The sequence below is a fragment of the Haliotis rubra genome, unplaced genomic scaffold, assembly GCF_003918875.1.
Source record: "Haliotis rubra isolate DU_JTF1 unplaced genomic scaffold, ASM391887v1 Scf783, whole genome shotgun sequence".
Lineage (NCBI taxonomy): Eukaryota > Metazoa > Mollusca > Gastropoda > Lepetellida > Haliotidae > Haliotis > Haliotis rubra.
This window is the reverse complement of record NW_025767505.1, coordinates 263,802-286,917: the sequence shown is the minus strand read 5'-3', so window position 1 is coordinate 286,917 and position 23,116 is coordinate 263,802. Positions and strand designations below refer to the sequence as shown.

General features: G+C 41.7%; 3 protein-coding genes across 3 annotated transcripts; 2 read left to right on the top strand and 1 right to left on the bottom strand.

The window, feature by feature from the left end:
* The first annotated feature begins 731 nt into the window (after positions 1-731).
* LOC124260986 (jerky protein homolog-like) lies at positions 732-1,259 on the top strand. The gene has a single exon (XM_046695304.1). The coding sequence runs from the start codon at positions 732-734 to the stop codon at positions 1,257-1,259; it is 528 nt and encodes a 175-aa protein (XP_046551260.1).
* A 1,329-nt stretch (positions 1,260-2,588) lies between these two features.
* On the bottom strand, positions 2,589-12,520 carry LOC124260996. The gene is made up of 6 exons (XM_046695317.1): positions 12,320-12,520; positions 11,825-11,915; positions 6,576-6,700; positions 5,513-5,597; positions 3,810-4,006; positions 2,589-2,965 (listed from the first exon to the last, which is right to left on the bottom strand). The coding sequence occupies exons 1-6, from the start codon at positions 12,481-12,483 to the stop codon at positions 2,821-2,823; spliced, it is 807 nt and encodes a 268-aa protein (XP_046551273.1). The 5' UTR covers positions 12,484-12,520; the 3' UTR covers positions 2,589-2,820.
* A 1,485-nt stretch (positions 12,521-14,005) lies between these two features.
* LOC124261000 lies at positions 14,006-21,864 on the top strand. Its single transcript, XM_046695320.1, has 6 exons — positions 14,006-14,185; positions 15,915-16,005; positions 16,660-16,775; positions 18,787-18,868; positions 19,921-20,078; positions 21,687-21,864. Exons 1-6 carry the CDS (start codon positions 14,034-14,036, stop codon positions 21,787-21,789), a joined length of 702 nt encoding a protein of 233 aa, XP_046551276.1. The 5' UTR covers positions 14,006-14,033; the 3' UTR covers positions 21,790-21,864.
* Positions 21,865-23,116: the final 1,252 nt, after the last annotated feature.

Below are 23,116 nucleotides of genomic sequence, written 5' to 3'. Positions count from 1 at the left end.
ACTATGGGCCTGGTTGATAATACTAAAAAATCTAGACTTGAGGAGTATTTTTCCACATTGGACGGGTCAGTTACACACTGATGTCCTCAGCAATCTATTTCATTAGTGTGATGTGTTCACGTGATGTTTCAGGTGAACAGTTGTCTCGCCTTTGAACGTGTTTGTAACAGGTGCCACTGGTGGAACACCTGGTGTCATCACTAGTGATTCATCACCACATACTCATCATATAGACAGAATCATACAATTGTTGTGTATTGGCAAATATATTGTATTGCAGCATACTGCGATTCAGGTACCCATATTGCATTACTTACTGCGATATATTGGGAACTTAAGTGTTTGACATCTAGTGGCACTAATTGTGCATGTCAATCCTACTTTCTACATTATAAGTCCCTAAACATTTATGTTATGGTTCTGATAACAGCAATCTCAGAATAAGGTTGCATGGGTAGGGATTCTATTTTCTTTTTTATTTAATTTGTAGCATTACAGTATTCCGTTTTGTCATTGAATAACGAAGGAAAACATTTGTTGTGATTGACAGTGAATGAATGTTGTGAATGAAATGAATGTTGTGTAGATTATAGTATAAACCATAAAGATTATTACAAAAACTTCAAATATGTTCTTTATCCAATATACCGGTTCACAGAAAAAAATATTGCAACACGTATCGTTTGAAAAGCGTATTGCGATATACCGTTACATGGCTAGTCATGGCAAACATGGCGAGTCAGCCTACTAAAAGAAAACGAAATGAGACTACCGCATTCGAAAAGAGAGAGATTGCAAGATACAAGGAAGAACATCCAAAAGCAAGTTTAGATTTCCTAAGTAAACACTTTGGTGAATTATTTGGACACTCAGTCGGAAAATCTACAATCGGTGACATCTTGAAGTCCAAGGAAAAATGGCTTACCGTTCCTAAAGATTCTGCGGCCCTGTCTCGAGCAAGAAACGTCAAACATCAGAAAGTGGAGGAGGCGCTCTTTTTATGGATGAATGACATGACCAGTAAGAATGCAGCTGTTAATGACGAGATGTTGATTCTAAAAGCGAAAGACTTCGGTGACAAGTTGTCAGTTAAGGATTTCGCGTATTCTCGTGGATGGCTGGCCAGATTCAAATCTCGACACTCTATATCGAAGCAAGCGCTCCAGGGTGAAGCAGCCAGTGCCGACAAGACTGCAGTCATCGCGGGGAGAGAGGAACTGAAGAAAGTTTTAAGCGAGTACGCCGCCGAAACCATTTGATGAAACAGGACATTTTTACAGATTAGGACCAAATTACACCCTAGCAACTAAAGCCACGTCTGATGTGAAACGTTCAAAGGACAGAATAACTGTGGCATTGTGTGCAAATGCAAGCGGAACTGTGAAAGTAAAGCCATTTGTGATCGGTAAGGCAACATAGGCGGATCCAGAAATTTTCAAAAGAGGGGTGTGTGTGTGTCAGCGGATCCAGAAATTTTCAAAGAGGTGTGTGTGTGTGTGTGTGTGTGTGAGTGTGTGAGGGGGTTCGAAAGTTTCCAAATTGCCGTGTTGAGGTGTTATTATTTGGCGCAGATGATTAAAAAACATTTTATACGAGAATATTTCTGACAAACCAAGAATCATAATCCATCAGGAACTGAGATTGGACCAAACGATCTTTGGATCCTGACAGCACTAAGTGGCGCAACTCTTCACAGTATGATATAATTAAACACAACGCGTAAATACAGACATACATTGGGCGTGACAATGTCAATCCGCATATTATGAGAAGGCCATCTTCCTCCTTTAGAGATGCTTTCATATCTCCATACATTACCCAGCGGTGGTAAATGAACGTTATGTACAACGAACGATTAATAAATTATACAATCATGTACAGATCTATGCGGTCTTCTGACAGTCTCTGTATTATTTTTTCCCCTTCCCAGCCCCTTCTGGAGTGCTAAAGCCCTAAATGAAGTCTAGAGCGAAGGAGCGACAACATTCGGACATTGTCTAGCATTGTTACGCTTTGGGTATTTTTGACAAGTTTTGCTTGTAAAGACGACAATCGGACAACGAGAATTCCATACCTGGTTAAGCGTTGAACTTACTCTCAGCAGCTAACTGTGCCACCAAAACCCGAACACCATCATGTGGCGACAGGAGTTTTATTAAGGCTGGTCAAATCCTCTGGAATGAACTTCCAGATGACATAGAGAAAACCACTGCCTTTCAGACTTCCCAGCATGAAGTGAAAGCCCTGCCGTTCCAAACAGCCTATGACCCGCGCCTCTGGAATTTAGATGCCATAAATAAATTTAAACTTATACATTTCCTACACAGCATTTCATTCTTCCTTAAATTCGTTCACAACCAAACCAAATGCGTGGTTTTGAGAATCGCTTTCAAAACGCAACACAACATATATGTTTATATTCGGGATTTTTATGTGAACAAAACGTACAAACAAATTATGGTGATTTGATTGGTCATAGAGGAACATATATTTACATAAATAGCATTAACAAATATATAAAGATTGAGTCGAAAACATGCATCTCAATGGCCATTTACCTCCATATATCATTTGTATGACGATCAGTTCCATGAACGAACAAGTGGCACCTGTTATAACATAGAACCTAAGTGCAAAAGAACCGCCAGCCTTAACTATCCTTAGAAACAAATTCAATTATGTGTAAAGGAAACACACGCCGTGACAATTGTATGAATGGATGGCTGAAATCAGTGATGACACCAGGTGTCCAACTGGATATAACAGCGTTCTAACTGATCGGTGATCTGAGATTACTGTATTACTGGGATCGGGTAGTATTCATGGATCGTTCATCCCATATTTGCCATTGATTGTCACAGATGACAGTTTGTGTGAAGATCTTTGTCCAGCGATAGCGTTCAGCCGGCGGTAGAGACAGCAGAACATGGTGGACACCAGGATGATCAGTAGGACCATCAATACTCTGTAGGGAAAAAGTACTTTTGTTAACTATAGATGTATGTGTTAACATTATTATTTGTTATTCATTAGCAGGGGCGTAGCTACCATTATTAAAAAAATGCCCGGGCTTACACATGATTGTTTAATAGACATTGCTTAATAGGTTGGGCAAGCCCTAAATCCTATCTAAATATTAAGCGCTGCGACCTATGGCTTTACATGAGAGGAAAGTGGCTTGCTACCCGCCTGATTAGACGTAAGCAAATTTCAGATATGTCACAGGAATTTGAAACCCCCCAGTAATATATGCATAAGAAAACAGTGTCTGAGCGCTGTTCAGGGTCCGACAGCTAGATATCAGCTAAATGAGTAAACAGCGTTTATAATTTCGGCTGATATTTAAATTATTTCATTTGTATGCTACAATGAATTTTAATCACCCTATACAAAATGAACAGTTGCTAGGCTTCTGGTTAAGGCAGGACCGCAAGTGATATACACCAGAAGAAGACTAACTGTTTCTAAAGGAAAGACATCTATGTGTTTGTGCAGTTGTCACCAATAAGGCAGGTTGCTTTCACCTTGGCGACAACACCAGCTGACGTCACAATCTGACATTCCTAAATATATGCCAATAACATAGTGGAAATGGTACATAGTAGGAACCTAGAGATCGATATTTCTTAAGGTTCCTAGAAAATCTGTTCAAATAATATGTAAAAGCGTGATGTTGATTTTCTAACATTTTTCATGTTTGAACGAATGATACAGCCAAATTAACGTTCCTTGCATCAAACTTTTCAGATATCAATAATACACTGTATGCAAGGTACGCTAATACTGTGCACAGTAATGGTTTTGCTTACATCAGGCAGATGGAGACAGTGCCGAGTGTGTTCAAATCTAAAAGAGGCGCGGGTGAAGGTTTGGAGGGTGTGATTGCTGGTCTGATGAACGCAGGAGTTATCGGCCGTCGATACCTCTTTGTGGACTCAGTAGGTGGCGCTGTTGTACTTCCATTTATTTTGATTGGACATGCATGCTTACTCCTCAGTTCTAGGTACTGAAACAAGATTCGCAACAGAATAACAGGGGGACAACGAATATCTTTATACAAGAAGAGCATGCGTGTAAGGCACAGTCGCTCAACATATCTCGAATAGGTTAAGTTGCGTCCTTTAGGCTTTCACGCATCCTATTATTGTCATTCGCCATTTTTATTCTTGGTTTGATAGCATCATGCCTGTTTCATGGGTTTAAAGTGGTAAACGTCAAAGACCTTCATTTAGATATCTTTTACTCCTTGACGCCTTCTAACAGAAATAACGGCATTGTTCAAAGCGGCGTTATCTGGAATAGATAGGGTAGTAGTAGCGTTGGAAAGTTTCTTTTCTGTTGTAATATTACTGACATCAAACCTAATAACCGACAACAAACAGAATTACATGAAGTTGTTTGATGACATAGAACTGAACCTCTCATGTTACAACAATGACATGTTACCGCCTTGGCATAATTGTCAAACAATATTACCGCCTTGGTATAAGGATCAAACAATATGCTACAGCCTAAGCATAAAGACTAAGCAAGATGTTACCGTCTTGGTAAAATGATCAAACAATGTTACCGCCTTGGTATAAGGATCAAACAATATGCTACAGCCTAAGCATAAAGATCAAGCAAGAAGTTACCGTCTTGGTAAAATGGTCAAACAATGTTACCGCCTCGGTATAAGGATCAAACAATATGTTACAGCTTAGGCATAAAGATCAAGCAAGATGTTACCGTCTTGACATAATGATCAAGCAAGATGTTACCGTCTTGACATAATGATCAAGCAAGTTGTTACCATCTTGGCATAATGATCAAGCAGGATGTACCGTCCTGGCATATTGATCAAACAAGATGTTACTGTCCTGGCACAATGATCAAGCAAGATGTTACCGTCTTGGCATAATCGTCAAACAAAATGCTACCGTCGTGGCATAATGATCAAACAAAATGTCACCGCCTTGGCATAATGATCAAACAAGACTTCACCGTCTTGGCATAATGGTCAAACAAGATGTCACCGTCTGGGCATTATCGTCAAACAAAAAGTTAGCGACTTAGCATAATGATAAAACAAAATGTCACCGTCCTGGCATAATGGTCAAACAAAATGCTACCGCTTTGACATAACGGTAAAAAATGTCACCGCCTTGGAATAATGACCAAACAAGATGTTACCGTTTTGGCATAATCGTCAAACAAGAGGTTAGCTCCTTGGCATAATGATCAAACAAAATGTTATCGCCTTGGCATCTTGATCAAACAAGATTTTACCGTCTTGCCATAATGGTCAAACAAGATGTTAGCGCCTTTCCATAATTGTAAAACAAGAGGTTACATTGGCATAACGGTAACAAAACGTCAAAGGTCGAATAAAGGTCAATTGAATCCGCTTGCACTGATCTTGATTAATTAATGAAAATCAGTTTGAGATGAAAACAGCAGAGACGGTAATGACAGACAGAAGATATAAGTTTTGGTGTCATGACTGACAAAAGACTTTACACATTCTACTTACGAAGTAGCTGCCGAAGTCACTGTTGGGGCGACGAGTAACGACGCCTTCCTCGGTGTGATCGCAGGTGAGAATGATGATTCCTGAACTACGGTTGGCATGGAAATAGAAGACGTGCTATATCATACTTTTTTAAGTGAGTAAGACTTAGGAAAACAATGATGAGTTTCCTCTGTCACTGCCTTAAATTAAGGAATCCTTATTTTCGTTTTTCGTGTGTAATGTGTGTTTTTCCAATATTGAAATACAGATTCCGCAGCTGACTATATGCTGTGTTTTGTTCTTTAAATAACTCCGTGGGTAACTGCTGTTTGGGTACCTTTTAATCACATGCTTCGCTTCAGTGCTTTGTGTTTGTACTGTATTGGGCGCCAGTGTAGTATGACGAGTATGTGCAGCTGGAGTGAGTGTAATCGCGTGTACGGAGCGTGTGTATGTGCGGTTATTATTTACAAAACATAAATACGTTTTGAAATAAGGAAGAGGGTGATGCTTCTGTTTCATGATGGGTATAAAATGCGCAACAAGACATGCTGTCAGTTACAGAGGGGTTATCCTAACCATAAAGATAATAGTGTGTAAATAACCGAGTCTTGACCAGATAATCCAGTGATCAACACCATGAGCATCGTTCTACACAATTCGGATACGATGACATGTGTCAACCAAGCCAGCAAGCTTGACAACCCGATCCCGTTAATCGCCACTTACGACAAGCATCGATCTACACAATTGGGATACGATGACTTGTGTCAACCAAGTCAGCGAGCCTGACCACCCGATCCCGTTAGCCACCTTTTGCGTCAAGCGTGGTTTGCTAAAGACCAATTCAATCAAGATGAACCAACGTAAGGCAGAATGTGTATACTGTGTCAGTGAGTGAGTAAGTTCGGTTTTACGCCGCCTGTAGCAATATTCAAGTAATATCACAGCGGGGGACACCAAAAATGAATTTCACACATTGTACCCATGTGGGGAATCGAACCCGGGTCTTCGGCGTGACGAGCCAACGCTTTAACCATCAGGCTACCCCACCGCCCCATATACTGTGTCAAGGAACACCTACTAGTTCGCTGACCCCCACTGCGTGTACTTAAGCAGCTGTCCATACACGGAGTCGACCACGAAGTGGACACTGGACTGCGGGCCAAGGCTCACGCTGGACACACCATGGTCCGTGATCTTGCACACCTGTTGAACACAAATAGAATACGAATTGTAGTGAGTGAATATGCTTTTACACCGCTTTTAGCAATATCACGGCGAGGGACACCAAAAATAGGCTTCACACATTGTACCCATGTGGGGAATCGAACCCGGGTCTTCGGCGTGACGAGAGGACACTTTAACCACTAGGCTGACCCATCGCCCTATGCAAAGTATAAACACTGACTGATCGCAATGATATTATAGAACACTTTATAACATTTACAACGCCGCGATAAAGCAAAGTTGAAAAGGTTGGTATCAAGTTAGAAAGATCAGGTAGGTATATGTGAACTCATGATTTTGAGTTAAGCAACGGTTGCCTCCGTGGTCAAGCGGACTTAGTGTCTGTCTGAAGGGCTTAAGGCTTGTTGTTCGATTCCCGGCCATAACACCAAAAGAAGATGGAACTTGTGATTACCCTGGCTGGCACTCTGCATTAAGGCATAAAGTAAGTGGGGTACCAGTAGTAAACATCTCAGTGGACGAGACCCGTGATGAAACATCTAACGGGTTTGGGTGGTCAGGCTCGCTGACTTGGTTGACACAAATCATCGTATCCCAATTGTGTGGATCGATGCTCATGTTGGTCGCTGGATTGTCTGGTCCAGGCTTGGTTATTTACAGACCGCCGCCATATAGCTGGAATGTTGCTGAGTGCAGCGTTAAACAACAAACCAACCATCCAAAAGTGGATGAACTGCAGCAATAGGTCTACCACGTGTACACAAACTGCAGCAATAGGACTAGCACGTGTACACAAACTGCAGCAATAGGGCTAATAACGTGCACACAAACTGCAGCAATAGGGCTAGCACGTGAACACAAACTGCAGCAATAGGACTAGCACGTGTACACAAACTGCAGCAATAGGACTAGCACGTGAACACATACTGCAGCAATAGGGCTAGCACGTGTACACAAACTGCAGCAATAGGGCTAACTCGTGTACACAAACTGCAGCAATAGGACTAGCACATGTACACAAACTGCAGCAATAGGACTAGTACGTGTACACAAACTGCAGCAATAGGTCTAGCACGTGTACACAAACTGCAGCAATAGGACTAGCACGTGAACACATACTGCAGCAATAGGGCAAGCACGTGTACACAAACTGCAGCAAAAGGGCTAGCACGTGTACACAAACTGCAGCAATAGGGCTAACTCGTGTACACAAACTGCAGCAATAGGACTAGCACATGTACACAAACTGCAGCAATAGGACTAGCACGTGTACACAAACTGCAGCAATAGGACTAGCACGTGTACACAAACTGCAGCAATAGGACTAGCACGTGAACACATACTGCAGCAATAGGGCTAGCACGTGTACACAAACCGCAGAAATAGGACCAGCACGTGTATACAAACTGCAGCAATAGGGCTAGCACGTGTACACAAACTGCAGCAATAGGGCTAGCACGTGTACACAAACTGAAGCAATAGAACTAGCACGTGAACACCTACTGCAGCAATAGGGCCAGCACGTGTACACAAACTGCAGCAATAGGACAAGCACGTGTACACAAACTGCAGCAATAGGGCTAGCACGTGTACACAAACTACAGCAATAGGACTAGCACATGTACACAAACTACAGCAATAGGACTAGCACGTGTACACAAACTGCAGCAATAGCGCTAGCACAAGTACACAAACTACAGCAATAGGACTAGCACGTGTACACAAACTACAGCAATAGGACCAGCACATGTACACAAACTGCAGCAATAGGACTAGCACGTGTACACAAACTACAGCTATAGGACTAGCACGTGTACACAAACTACAGCAATAGGACCAGCACATGTACACAAACTACAGCAATAGGACCAGCACATGTACACAAACTACAGCAATAGGACTAGCACATGTACACAAACTGCAGCAATAGGGCTAGCACATGTACACAAACTGCAGCAATAGGGCTACCACGTGTACACAAACTACAGCAATAGGACTAGCACGTGTACACAAACTACAGCAATAGGACCAGCACATGTACACAAACTACAGCAATAGGACCAGCACATGTACAAAAACTACAGCAATAGGACTAGCACATGTACACAAACTGCAGCAATAGGGCTAGCACAAGTACACAAACTACAGCAATAGGACTAGCACGTGTACACAAACTACAGCAATAGGACCAGCACATGTACACAAACTGCAGCAATAGGACTAGCACGTGTACACAAACTACAGCAATAGGACTAGCACATGTACACAAACTACAGCAATAGGACCAGCACAAGTACACAAACTGCAGCAATAGGACCAGCACGTGTACACAAACTGCAGCAATAGGACCAGCACATGTACACAAACTACAGCAATAGGACTAGCACGTGTACACAAACTACAGCAAAAGGACTAGCACATGTACACAAACTAGAGCAATAGGACCAGCACAAGTACACAAACTACAGCAATAGGGCTAGCACGTGTACACAAACTACAGCAATAGGACTAGCACATGTACACAAACTACAGCAATAGGACCAGCACAAGTACACAAACTGCAGCAATAGGACTAGCACGTGTACACAAACTACAGCAATAGGACTAGCACGTGTACACAAGCTACAGCAATAGGACTAGCACATGTACACAAACTACAGCAATAGGACTAGCACGTGTACACAAACTGCAGCAATAGCGCTGGCACAAGTACACAAACTACAGCAATAGGACTAGCACGTGTACACAAACTACAGCAATAGGACCAGCACATGTACACAAACTGCAGCAATAGGGATCCAGCACGTGTACACAAACTACAGCTATAGGATCTAGCACGTGTACACAAACTACAGCAATAGGACCAGCACATGTACACAAACTACAGCAATAGGACTAGCACATGTACACAAACTGCAGCAATAGGGCTAGCACATGTACACAAACTGCAGCAATAGGGCTACCACGTGTACACAAACTACAGCAATAGGACCAGCACATGTACAAAACTACAGCAATAGGATCTAGCACATGTACACAAACTGCAGCAATAGGGCCAGCACAAGCACACAAACCACAGCAATAGGGCTAGCACGTGTACACAAACTACAGCAATAATCCAGGACTAGCACATGTACACAAACTACAGCAATAGGACTAGCACGTGCACACAAACTGCAGCAATAGCGCTAGCACAAGCTATACACAAACTACAGCAATAGGACTAGCACGTGTACACAAACTACAGCAATAGGACCAGCACGTACACAAAACTGCAGCAATAGGACTAGCACGTGTACACAAACTACAGCTATAGGATCCAGCACGTGTACACAAACTACAGCAATAGGACCAGCAATACGTACACAAACTACAGCAATAGGACCCTGCAAATTATGTACACAAACTACAGCAATAGATCTAGCACATGTACACAAACTGCAGCAATAGGGCTAGCACATGTACACAAACTGCAGCAATAGGGCTACCACGTGTACACAAACTACAGCAATAGGACTAGCACGTGTACACAAACTACAGCAATAGGACCAGCACATGTGCACAAACTACAGCAATAGGACCAGCACATGTACAAAAACTACAGCAATAGGACTAGCACATGTACACAAACTGCAGCAATAGGGCTAGCACAAGTACACAAACTACAGCAATAGGACTAGCACGTGTACACAAACTACTGCAATAGGACCAGCACGTGTACACAAACTGCAGCAATAGGACTAGCACGTGTACACAAACTACAGCAATAGGACTAGCACATGTACACAAACTACAGCAATAGGACCAGCACAAGTACACAAACTGCAGCAATAGGACTAGCACGTGTACACAAACTGCAGCAATAGGACCAGCACATGTACACAAACTACAGCAATAGGACTAGCACGTGTACACAAACTACAGCAAAAGGACTAGCATATGTACACAAACTAGAGCAATAGGACCAGCACAAGTACACAAACTACAGCAATAGGGCTAGCACGTGTACACAAACTGCAGCAATAGGACTAGCACGTGTACACAAACTGCAGGAATTGTCCTAGCACATGTACGCAAACTACAGCAATAGGGCTAGCACATGTACACAAACTACAGCAACAGGGCTAGCACATGTACACAAACTACAGCAATAGGGCTAGCACGTGTACACAAACTACAGCCTTAGGACTAGCACATGTACACAAACTACAGCAATAGGGCTAGCACGTGTACACAAACTACTGCAATAGGGCTAGCACATGTACGCAAACTGCAGGAATTGGGCTAGCACATGTACGCAAACTGCAGCAATAGGGTTAGCACATGTACACAAACTACAGCAACAGGGCTAGCACATGTACACAAACTACAGCAATAGGGCTAGCACATGTACACAAACTACAGCAATAGGACTAGCACATGTACACAAACTGCAGCAATAGGGCTACCACATGTACGCAAACTGCAGCAATAGGGCTAGCACATGAACACAAACTACAGCAATAGGGCTAGCACATGTACACAAACTACAGCAATAGGGCTAGCACGTGTACACAAACTACAGCAATAGGGCTAGCACATGTACACAAACTACAGCCTTAGGGCTAGCACGTGTACACAAACTACAGCAATAGGGCTAGCACATGTACACAAATCCTGTTGGAAATGCAGAAACCGTGTTCTTTTTAACCAGTGAGTGAGTGAGTGAGAATTTACACCGCTCTTAGCCTATTCAAACAATGTCATGGAATATCACCAAAAGTGGGTTTCACACACTGTACTAAGTGTGTACTGCACACTACACACTTACGGAGAAACGAAGTCAACTCTTCGGCGTGACGAGCGAACACTTTAACCACTAGCCTACCACATAGCTCGTTGGGTTCTTGTCTAAAAAGGGGCGGTGGGGTAGCCTAGTGGTTAAAGCGTTGGCTCGTCACGCTGAAGACCCGGGTTCGATTCCCCACATGGGCACAATGTGTTAAGCCCGTTTCTGGTGTCCTCCGCCGTGATATTGCTGGAATATTGCTAAAAGCGGCGTAAAACTAAACTCAGTCAGTCAGTCAGTCTTATCCAAAAGCACAATTGTTATTGAAATGACAGCATGGAAACTGTTCATTCAAGAATATTTGTTCATCTTACTGCAACGTCCCAGCATCCAACCTCATCAAAACCATAGCAGGGGTTCCAGGAGTAGAACGTTTTCCCATCGGGGTCGGCGATGTCCCGGAATCTGAAGAATTATTGATACATCATAAGGATCCTTAGTCTAACGAGTGCATTAAAGAAGTTGTATCACAATTTACGAGTAGCCAGGTCAAACTATTGTATATTTAATGACCAACACACATGTGCATTAAGACGTTTTAGTACCCCTATGGTGAAACATAACTAGTGTCATATATGTCATTTGTGCACATGATACTTTTGACTAGCAACCATTGTTTCTGTAATACTTTGTATGTGACGTCATTAAAAAAAATCACGAATTATTGCCGCTTTCATGATAAGCAGTTTTGTTTAACCCGGCAAAATCACTTACACATACCAGAGGAGCGAGGTTTCTTATCGTGGCGGGATATACTATTTTCCTTACGTTTGTAGGACGTATAACATTCTACACACTTTCACACTCACCGTGGTGTACCGTCGGTATTGGCAAGAGGGTGGAGATCAATCGTTCCTTCCCCAGTGTGACACGAACAAGTGGTCTTCGGAAAGCATTGGATTAAAGGAATGACACAAATCCCTGCTTTAAACATGGCCAGTAGATAAATAACTTGGATCACCTGCCCCGCCATTATTACAGCCGGGTGATATCCACTGTAGGCCTGTCAGATCGCCTTATCTGCTGGATAGAAGTACATGGCCTTGCGTGACGTAGGTATTTTTTCAGACGACGGTGCAATACCGCGTCTTATGTAGGCATTTTATTTTTAGCGTCTGTAAGGTTTCTTCCGTAAAACTAACAACACAAACTCGAAATGTTGTAGTTTCCCTCTTCCGACAAATAAGTAATTTTGTTTCAGCCATAAAGATTACAAATATTTATATTTCTTTTACAATGTTCTTATATGACATACGTAGCAAATATTTTATCAATCGGGCAATTCTTTCTAGATCAAGATGACAAAATGTTAAAATGAAACAACTACCACAAAGTATGTTTTCGGGACTGCAGGTAAAATGTGGCTTAACATGTTCTCTCGTCGTAAATTATTTTACGTAAAATGATACATTTTATGGATATTACGAATTTTGAAATGTACTCAAAATACAAGCTATATGTACAATATTGCCGGAGACTCATAAAGCCCTGCATACAATATACTATACCGTTTTATTCTGAAGTTGTATATGTAATTTGGCACGTGTCCCTTTAGTAAACAAATAATGTAGAGGTCAAAGTAGGCGGGAACAATCGCTTCGATCTTTGACCTTTGTCAATTCGATATAGCCGTCGACTATACACAGGCGATAAATACATGGGGTTAAGTTACTTGTTATTGTGGTGTCAGTACACATTCACCCGAATACAGCATGACAAAACATCATACGTGTGTGTGTGAGAGAGAGAAAGAAAGAGGGGAGAGAGAGAGGGAGAAAGAGAGAAAGTTTTAGTGAGTTTAGTTTTACGCCGTACTAAGCAATATTCCAGCTATATGGCGGAGAGAGAGGTGAGAGAGAGAGAGAGGCGAAAACGAGACACAGAGTGTGGGAGAGAGAGAGAGAGGGGGAGAGAAAGGGAGAGACAATGTGATAATAAAGAGAGAGAGAGAGAGAGAGAGAGAGAGAGAGAGAGAGAGAGAGAGAGAGAGAGAGAGAGAGAGAGAGAGAGAGAGAGAGAATTGTCAATCAATAATTATTGACTTCAAACCAGCATTTCAATTCCGATAAAACCTCTAGCTAGTCAACTCGTTCTTGAGATAATTTGGAAACATGTCGCTCATATATGCCATAGACATTACCCTCAAACATCTTAAATGTCAGCTACAATTAATATATTAAGTTAATCAAAAGCCAGGCAAAAGATGGTATACACGTTTTGGAAACGTTACCATGCTGAAACACCTCCGAAACACAGCACATTCTCACAGATAGCCTACATGTATCAACACAACACTATCACCAACAAATAATGCTTGTTAGTTGCTTAGCCACAATGAAGCGTGCGTTTACATTATTTTGTCCTGCAATTTATCAATTTTATTTCCTATAATATTTCACTTGATATCATGACAGTATCAACGGGCTATGTTCATCACACGGGTGCACTATCAGCTGATTATCTTAACCGTGATACAGTATCAATGTCACGAGGTCAGTTTGCCCTCACTCACTCGCAGCCAGCATGTCGGCCAGCAGGTTTGTCTGTCTTATATCTGTAGGCTTTGTTTTACATCTAGCCACAGCGGCCATCCCAGGGTTGAATACTTGTGTGGTGGACACCGTGTCTGGCAAAGTTGATATTACCCCACTGGGGAACCAAGATGGAGATCCCAGGTAAGTGTGTGTATACTCATGTTTATAAGTTAAGCAACTATCTCCTCCCTGGGCATGTGGAAAGAGCGTGTGTCATTAGAGAGGAGCTTGTGGTTCAATCCTCGGGAGCCTCAACGAATGACTTAAAATATGGTACATGTTGTTACCTTGCCTGCGGATGACCTTTAAGAGGATGGGACGAGGACTTGTCTCGGAGACAGGAAGCAGTGACTGAGAGGGGTTAAAACAATACCATAACACCTGTATTAGTGAGGACAAGTACAAACAGCTACATACAGCAAACACGAACGCACACACACACGTGTGCTTTGGGTATCATTTCCGTCACCATCTGTCTTGCATTTTTCCTTGTTCTTTATAGACTTCAATTTTCCGGTGTCATAAAATCATCAACTCAGTGTGACTTTGGACATACTAGGGCTGTGTATTGGCAAATAAATTGTAAATGTATTGCGATTCAGTTACCTGTATTTCAATACGTATTGCGAAATATTGGGAACTTAAGTGTTTGACAATGAGTGACACTAATTGTGCAAACTTAGGTTGCATAGTCAGGGGTTCTATTTTCTTTTTTATACAATTTATACTATTACAGTATTTCGTTTTGTCATTGGATAACGAAGGAAAACATTTGTTGTAAATTAATGTCTGTGTAGATTGTAATTTAAACCATAAAGGAAATCACAAAAACTATATATATATTCTTTATTCAATATACCGGTTATCAGAATAAAATATTGCAATACGTATTGTTTGATATACCGGTATACCGTGCAGTCCTAGGACATACACAGCTTGTTCTTCAACTGTTGACGTTAAATGTTTGACACCCTACAAACCTTTACTTATGACCATGAGTATATATCATTAGCATACGTTTCCTTAAATTATTTTTCTAACAAAGGGAATATGTTGTTAATGATGAATAACATATCATTCAATAATGAGTATGATACGTCATGAACTTTCAAAGTAGCGTGTGATGTTACGCCTGAAGCCACCCATAACTCGAGGGGGTTCCGGGTAAGAAGTATAGGGGAAAACACGCCCCCGAGGTTTTGATAGAGAATTTAAACCCGAGGGAGGAGGCATTACCCTCCTCCCAAGGTTTTACATTCTCTACCAAAACCGAGGGGAAGTGTTTTCTCTAACATATAAACCGTCAATGATGGATAATTATAATGTACATGATCATTTAATAGATAATTCAACCCCAAAGTTTTCGTCGGCTCGGTGGCCGTGATGGAGAGCGTCCGTTTCAATTAACCTGAAAGATGCGGTTCCAACCTTACTCGGGAAAACATTTGCACTTTGAAATTAAACCTGGACGATATTTTCAACTGATTTCAAACACTCATTTAACATTTAAATGTTGATGTTCATATAGAGTTGGGACAAAATAATTACAAAAAGTAAAACCTGGGAAGAGGTCTTACTTACAAAAAGTAAAACCTGAGAGCAAAACAAAAATCTCAAATGCGTTATTTCCGGGAAAACAAGAGATGTTTAATATATAGTGAGAAGCACACTTCAGGTTTATATTATTGGTCCCAAGTAACTCTCACTTGTAACGATCGACCAAACGAGATCAGCCGGTAGGGCGCAATGATCATGGATTGTGTGGATCGATGTTCATGATGTCAGTCACTGGATTGTCTGGCCCAGAACCAAGTGTGGCGTTAAACAATATACAAACAAAACAAACACCAACTTTATGTTTAACTTCCAGGTTCAAGGACATACCCGACCAGAACAGCTATACCTATTCATGGAACCCATGCTACGGATTTACGGAGTCTGAGTCTTGCCAAAATGTCGAGGTATGTATAGAAATACTCAAAATATCTAAAGTAATCTTAGAACAGTCGGTTTTCAATGTGTTACGTGGCGGAGTGTGTGTTTTGGTATCAATGACTGGTTCAACTGGCCCACACTCGTTAATAAATACATCGATGTGACATAGCTTCAATAACGCTCAAATCCACCTCAAAACCCAACTCACTCACTATTCTCTAAATGTTATGCAGTGCAGCGCTTGCCCCGGTAGTTCAGGTCTAACTGGATACTTCATGGTCCCTAGCATGGTGACCTATCTTCAGTTGCTGGTGATATCCAGCCCGTCTTTTATATCGCATTGTCCATAAAAGTTTAATTAATTTTACAGTGACATGCTAGATTTAATTCTCTCTCTGTGATAATCTAGTTATTTTACTGTCCTTCGTTGACAGGTTTTCATAGTTCAGTTGCGTTTATTATGAATTCATAACTTTTTAAAGTCATGATATTGCTGAAATATTGCCGACGTAACTATAAATCTTAACTCACTCTAACTAGTTACTACTTCGATATTGCTGAAACAACTGTAAATGTGAAATATCAACGTCAGAGAATAACAGATTCGCTTAACCATTATAAGAGATTTCAAACTACCAACTATCGGTGATAAAAGGTTTTCCTTTTGTCTGTCTGATCAGCTGTGTCAACATGACAAGAGAATGGACTACGCGCTCGGTTCCGACACAGTGGCCGAGTTCATCCAGAATACCACGCACCTGTTCTTGTCATACACTACATTCGCAGCCGTGGTCAGGTGAGCTTAATCCTTTTATTCTGATGGCGAGTTCATCCAGAATACCACACACCTGTTCCTGTCATATACAACATCCGCAGCCGTGGTCAGGTGAGCTAAACCCTTTCTATGTGATGGCCGAGTTCATTCAGAATTCCACGCACCTGTTCCTGTCATGTACAACATCCGTAGCCGTGGTCAGGTGAGCTAAACCATTTCTATCTGATAGCCGAGTTCATTCAGAATTCAATGCACCTGTTCATGTCAGGTGAGCTGGTCAGGTGAGCTGAATCCTTTTTATATCCTAATGGCCGGGTTCTTTATAACCAAATATATGGTCAACACTGTTCGGATAAGCCGAATATTGTCAAAGTGAAAAATGAAAATAACATAATCAATATTTCACCCCGAGCTGGATTTAAGAACAATATTAAATTATTCGGGAAATAGGTGTTTCGTTAGTGTAGCTCTGCCGAAGCCACTAGTGCCTGTAACGTTTCTTTGCTACAAGAGACAAATCTTTTTCTATAATAACGAGCCTTCATATTCAGAGTACATCATACACACGTGGTTTTGAATCATTGCTAACTTCACTCTCTCGCTTTAAAAAACATCCGTGGGTTTGTTATATCCGTGAAGAGCCGGGTTAGAATTGATCTTCAGTAAGCCATGCTTGTCGTAAGAGGCGACTAACGGGATCTGGTGGTCAGGTTCCCTGACTTGGTTGGCACACGTCATCGTATCCCAATTGCGTAGATCGATGCTCATGATGTTGATCACTGGATTGTTTGGTCCAGATTCGATAATTTACAGGTCGAAGCCATATAGCTGGAATATTGCTGAGAGCGGTGTTAAACAACAAAACAAACATTTATCATATTCCAAAAAATTAACTAAACCATCACTCGAAGATTGATGACAATTTTTATGGATATACAACTTCTTTTATAGTGAAAGGCGACGTTTCGACATAGATTCTAATGTCGTTATCAAGCAAGTGATGGCATTAGAATCTATGTCGAAACCTCGTCTTTCACAATAAAAAAAGTTTTATATCCATAAAGATTGTCATCATTCTTCACCAACTCAACTTCTAAATTCCCCATCAAATAAACCATCACTCATTGAGCCTTCGCGAACTCATTGTATAATCACGATATGATGACTCATAGACATATGACTGTGATTTTGTCGGAATCCTACAAATGACTCAAAGTCATATGGGGGCGGTGGGGTAGCCTAGTGGTTAAAGCGTTGGCTCGTCACGCGGAAAACCCGGGTTCGATTCCCCACATGGGTACAATGTGTGAAGCCCATTTCTGGTGTCACCCGCCTCGATGTTGCTGGAATATCGCTAAAAGCGGCGTAAAACGAAACTCAGTCAGTCAGTCAAAGTCATATGATTGAAATGGTTTTGTCACTTCTATTTACAGGCTGATATAGCTATAATGTTAGGATTGAATAGCAACAGTATTTGTGTTATACTTGTCTCTTAATAACATCCGATTAAATGTGTAAACGTTATGTTGTCTCCCATTTTTTAGTACAGGCCTTAAAGGAAATCTGACATAGTATGACTGTTCTATGTCTACCACTGAGGCGTAGTACTGATTGCACAGCAGCGCGGATGGCTGGTTGGTTTGTTGTTCAACGCCGCACTCAGCAATATTCCAGCGATATGGCGGCGATCTGTAAATAATCGGGTCTGGACCAAACAATCCGGTGCTCAATATCATGAGCATCGATCTACGCAATTGGGATACGATGACATGTATCAACCAAGTCGACGAGCCTGACCACCTGATCCCATTAGTCGCCTCTTACGACAAGCATGGGTTACTGAAGACCACTTCTACCAATTCAGACATAGTAGATCGATTGTCATGATATCAATCACTGGATCGTCTAGTCCAGACTAGAATATTTACAGACCGCCACCCTAGTTGTAAAAATGCTGAAAGCGGCGTTAGCAAACAACCAACCAAACAAATATTCAGCTTCAACCTGAGAATGATGTTGTTACTTGCAACAGGAAGAGCTACATCCAGCTGATCTGCGATGCCTCGGAGGAAGGAGTATTTGCCGCTCAGGGAGAACTTCCTCAAGCTGTGTATGTGAGTACCTCGTACAGAATGGACTTCAGTTTCCATCTTCCAAAATTTTGAATCCGGACTGCTTCCGAGCCGGAAACCTTTACTGAAAAAAAATATATCGGCTGTGCATTTTGTGCCATCGGAGGATGCTTAGAATGTAAATATTGTAATCCGCCAATGCCTTCTTGCTATACATGCTAACCTGGATATATAGCAGGCAGTTGTAATATAGTCTGCCTAAGTGTTTATCTGAAAGTTGAACACGTGTGTTCTACATTTACCATCCCATCTGTCTTATTCAAGTATATGTAATGGGAGACGACTCAACGGAATTACGCCGTTCTTGTGTAATCAACTAGAAAATGTGGCGCATTATTTACTGCATTGCAAACACTATGTAAATCAAGATATGGTGGAATCTCTCACAGCTCTCAATATTGACCTCTCAGTGGCTGTACTTTTATGTTCAAGGAATATCGTTGGGGACAAGGTCCAGAATGTAATTCTTGCTTATATTAAAGCGTGTGGTAGCTTTGATACTTTCTAAAATTTAAGAATTTATGATGGACAAGGTGTAAATGGGCGAACACCTATCAAACTTTTAATTATGAATCAATCAATCAGCCGTTTTCATCAATTTCTTCACCATTATCGTGTTATTGTGTAGATCATTGGGAATATGTTTCATATTTGGTACCAAGTTTTGAATCGAACCAGGGCCTTCGATGTGGACGAACACATTACCATCTTGGCTACCTCCCCGTATCTGAATAGACTGCTTCCAATACCCTCTGATGACCGTCATGACCAGTTCCATCAAGTGTAAAGCCAGACCCTCCTAATGTCTTATGTTGACATTTCATCCATGCATAGTCATATTTTTTGCCTACTTCACTGTATCTGAACATGCAGTGTCCAGTGCCCTCTGGTGACCTTCACGTCTAGTGTCCATTAAATGCGAGGCCGGACACTCCTAACTTGCTATGTTGACGTTCCTTCTGTCATCCGATATTTTGCTCAGAATTAACACCCAGTTACTTTTACAGATTTTAATTCTTTCCCCATACTTCCAGCACTTCACACTAAGGAGCAAGTACGCTTGTCCCAAGCCCAAGACGACGACCCCTTTAACGACACCTGCAGCAACGACCACAGCCGTGGCCCCTACGCCATCACCACCACGACCAATCTTCACCCTTAAGACAATCACTATACTCCTTGGATGTATCCTGTAAGTAGAACACTTTAATACGACGAGAAATAATAAAAGTGTGATATTTGTTCTAATTCCTGACAGTGTGGTTTAACGTCGTCTTGAAATGTATACTCATGTAGATTGCATAAGGAATCATGTGAAAAGAACATTCTGAATTGATACCATGTCTGCTTATCTGCCCCGTTCTCTCTGCCCTTCTTTACCCGTCTCTGTCATCTCTCTACCCTTATCTGTCTCTATCACACGATTTCTTCCTCTGTCACTCTCTCCTAGTTCTACCCTTGTATCTTAATCTCATTTCTGACTGAGTCACCACCGTCATCAGTCTCTCTACCTTTTTCTATCTCTGTCATCTCTCAACTCCAATCCGTCTATATCTCCACTGTCCCCCCTCTGTATGTCTTTCCTAGTCCTATACTTGTATATATCTTTATCCCGTATCTCTCTCAGTCTGTCTCTGTATGTCTCTCCTAGTCCTAGTACCTGTATATATGTCTATCCCGTAACTGTCTCAGTCTGTCTCTGTATGACTATCTATTTGGTTACCTACCCTGCACTATATGACTATCTCTCTAACTATCCGTCTAACGCCCTTCGATGTTTGTATTTGTTGTACATAATCCATATTCATTCCTTGTAAATCTTCATTACTGGAGGTGAGGTGAAATTGGGTTTTACGTCGTGCTTGGGAATATTTCGCTCATATGACGACGTGCATGCGTGTGTATGTGTGTGTGCGGCTGCTTGTACTAGCCCAGACTAATGCTGGTTTTATAGTGCTAGCCCACTGATATACCATGCCGCAGTGAAGCATGAATACCCCACTCAGACACATTATACTGACTCCGAGCCGACCAGTCCTTGTGGTACCCATTAATGCCGAGCGCCAGGCAGGGACCAACAAGTACCATATTTTAAGGTCTTTTGGTATGACGCGGTCGGGGATCGAACCCGCGACCTTCCGCACTCCGGGCGGACGCTCTAACCACTACACCACGGAGGCGGTGTCGTTACTGGAGAATATAAAGAAGTATATATAAACATAAGCTGACAAACCAACGGTTATAATCTGTTCTTTTAACTCACGACCATATGATCCTGGCATGGATAAGGGACATAACTCTTCATATGATTATCCCATTTGTTCCCCAAATAATACAAAGAGATGTGTCACCTCAAAAGTGTTTATTCAGGATCTGTCTTGAACATTCAATATGCACAGCCCCCAGTATAGCAGATCTCGGTATGAACATGGATATTGTACTTGAATAGCAAGTAACATTATCGGGTCGAAGAATCCGATTTCAAATCCACAATCATCAGATTCTTCTGTGGTTAAGAGATTCACCTCAGACGGTAGGTCATCCTTGTCTTCGTTTAGTGTGATCCGTTTAACATGATCCACTGAACAGTGTTTCCGTTAATTCAGAGAGTGTCACTTAAATTGTGGAAGACACTTCCTCTTGAATTCGTTGAATATGGTGATAATGGAAGTCGGCCAACATATCCTTAAACTGGAAAGGGACACAACTCTGCGAGGGCGATATGTGGTCAGTTGACCACCCGTTGACTGTCTTGATGTTTGTGATGATAATGATGATGGCTATGGTTTGTATATTCCAGCGTGTGTATCTGTATCCTGATATTCATGGTCTTCGTTGGGCTCTTGACAAGGCGGTCAGGTGATGTCGCGGTAGCGTTTGACAAAAAGAAGATGAAGTTCTAATCATAAAACATGCTGTCCTCTGCTTGTTGACGAGGTCGAAACTTATTGTATTTGGAGAATAAATACTATACATGAGTTAACTGTACTGTAACTTAACTGTCTTTCATTTGACATTCTACCACAATATGTCCGAAATATTCTGCAAGATTTCTTACAATGCTTGGACTATTGAACACTTTGCTTACTTACTGAGACACGTCGAACAATATCTACAGACCATTTCTTTGATCGATTAGCGAAGCTTGATTGATTGATCGGGGTTAGTTTTACGCCGCTTTTAGCAGTATTCCAGCAACATCACGGCGGGGGGACACCGGAAATAAACGTGCAACTATATTATCCAATCAGAGACTCGCTCTACCATTCGGTTCGGGTCTGTAGCCTGAGATTTGATTACTTCCGGGCATATGTCCTGACTTCGTGCGAGTATGGACGGCAAAATTATTGAAAGCTTTAAATGGGAATAAAATCACCAGGTTTGTGATACGCAAGGTACTTAACAGAGGTCAACTGAGTATAAATTGTGCAGTTTATTCAACGGCCAAAGCGATGGAAGCGTTTGTCAGACTGAAACAGAGCCGAGCCGAGCCGGGCCGCCATTTTGTTTCGATGTACTGACACACCTTTCTTATATCTTATACATATAGGTCATACTTATAAATATATCAGAGTCGGGAGCCTATGTAATAGTCATACGTATGCAGTGGCGGTAACAAGTATCTTTGCTTACCCCTGGTCAGTGAATGTGTTCTATTCCCCCCACTCCCTATTTATGTGTCAACTGCGATTATGTAAAACTCCGCGTTAAACAATATTCACCTACTCATGGACAGTTACTGTTTTCTTCCGAGCTCTGAGTTGAGCTCATACCGTTGTCGTGTTGCATGGTCAATGGTCCAGTTGTCCAAAGTACTGAAGACTATTGCAGGATTTGAGGATCTGAACCCCGTTCCACAACATATTGGAGTAATAGGAATGTAATCGCTTAGTACTGCGAGGTCCAAGATGTTATAAATTCTCACATAAACCTATAAAACAACAACCTTAAATAGTGATCTAAAATTATCCAAACACAGCGATGGACACCATTTCACATATTTTAGTTATTAAGGAATCGAACTCTTTTTCGGCTATGGTGGCTTCGTGAAACGGTGTATTGTATTTGTAGTACCTAATGTCAAACCTCGGTAGTCCAGAAAGACCGCCTTCGTGGCGATTACTGTCAGATGAATACACAATGCCCTTTCAGAAAGTGGCTGAACGGGTTAGATCGCCTACTCAGCCTCACACTGAGAGCGTGGGTTCGAATCCCGGATGGGGCTTTACA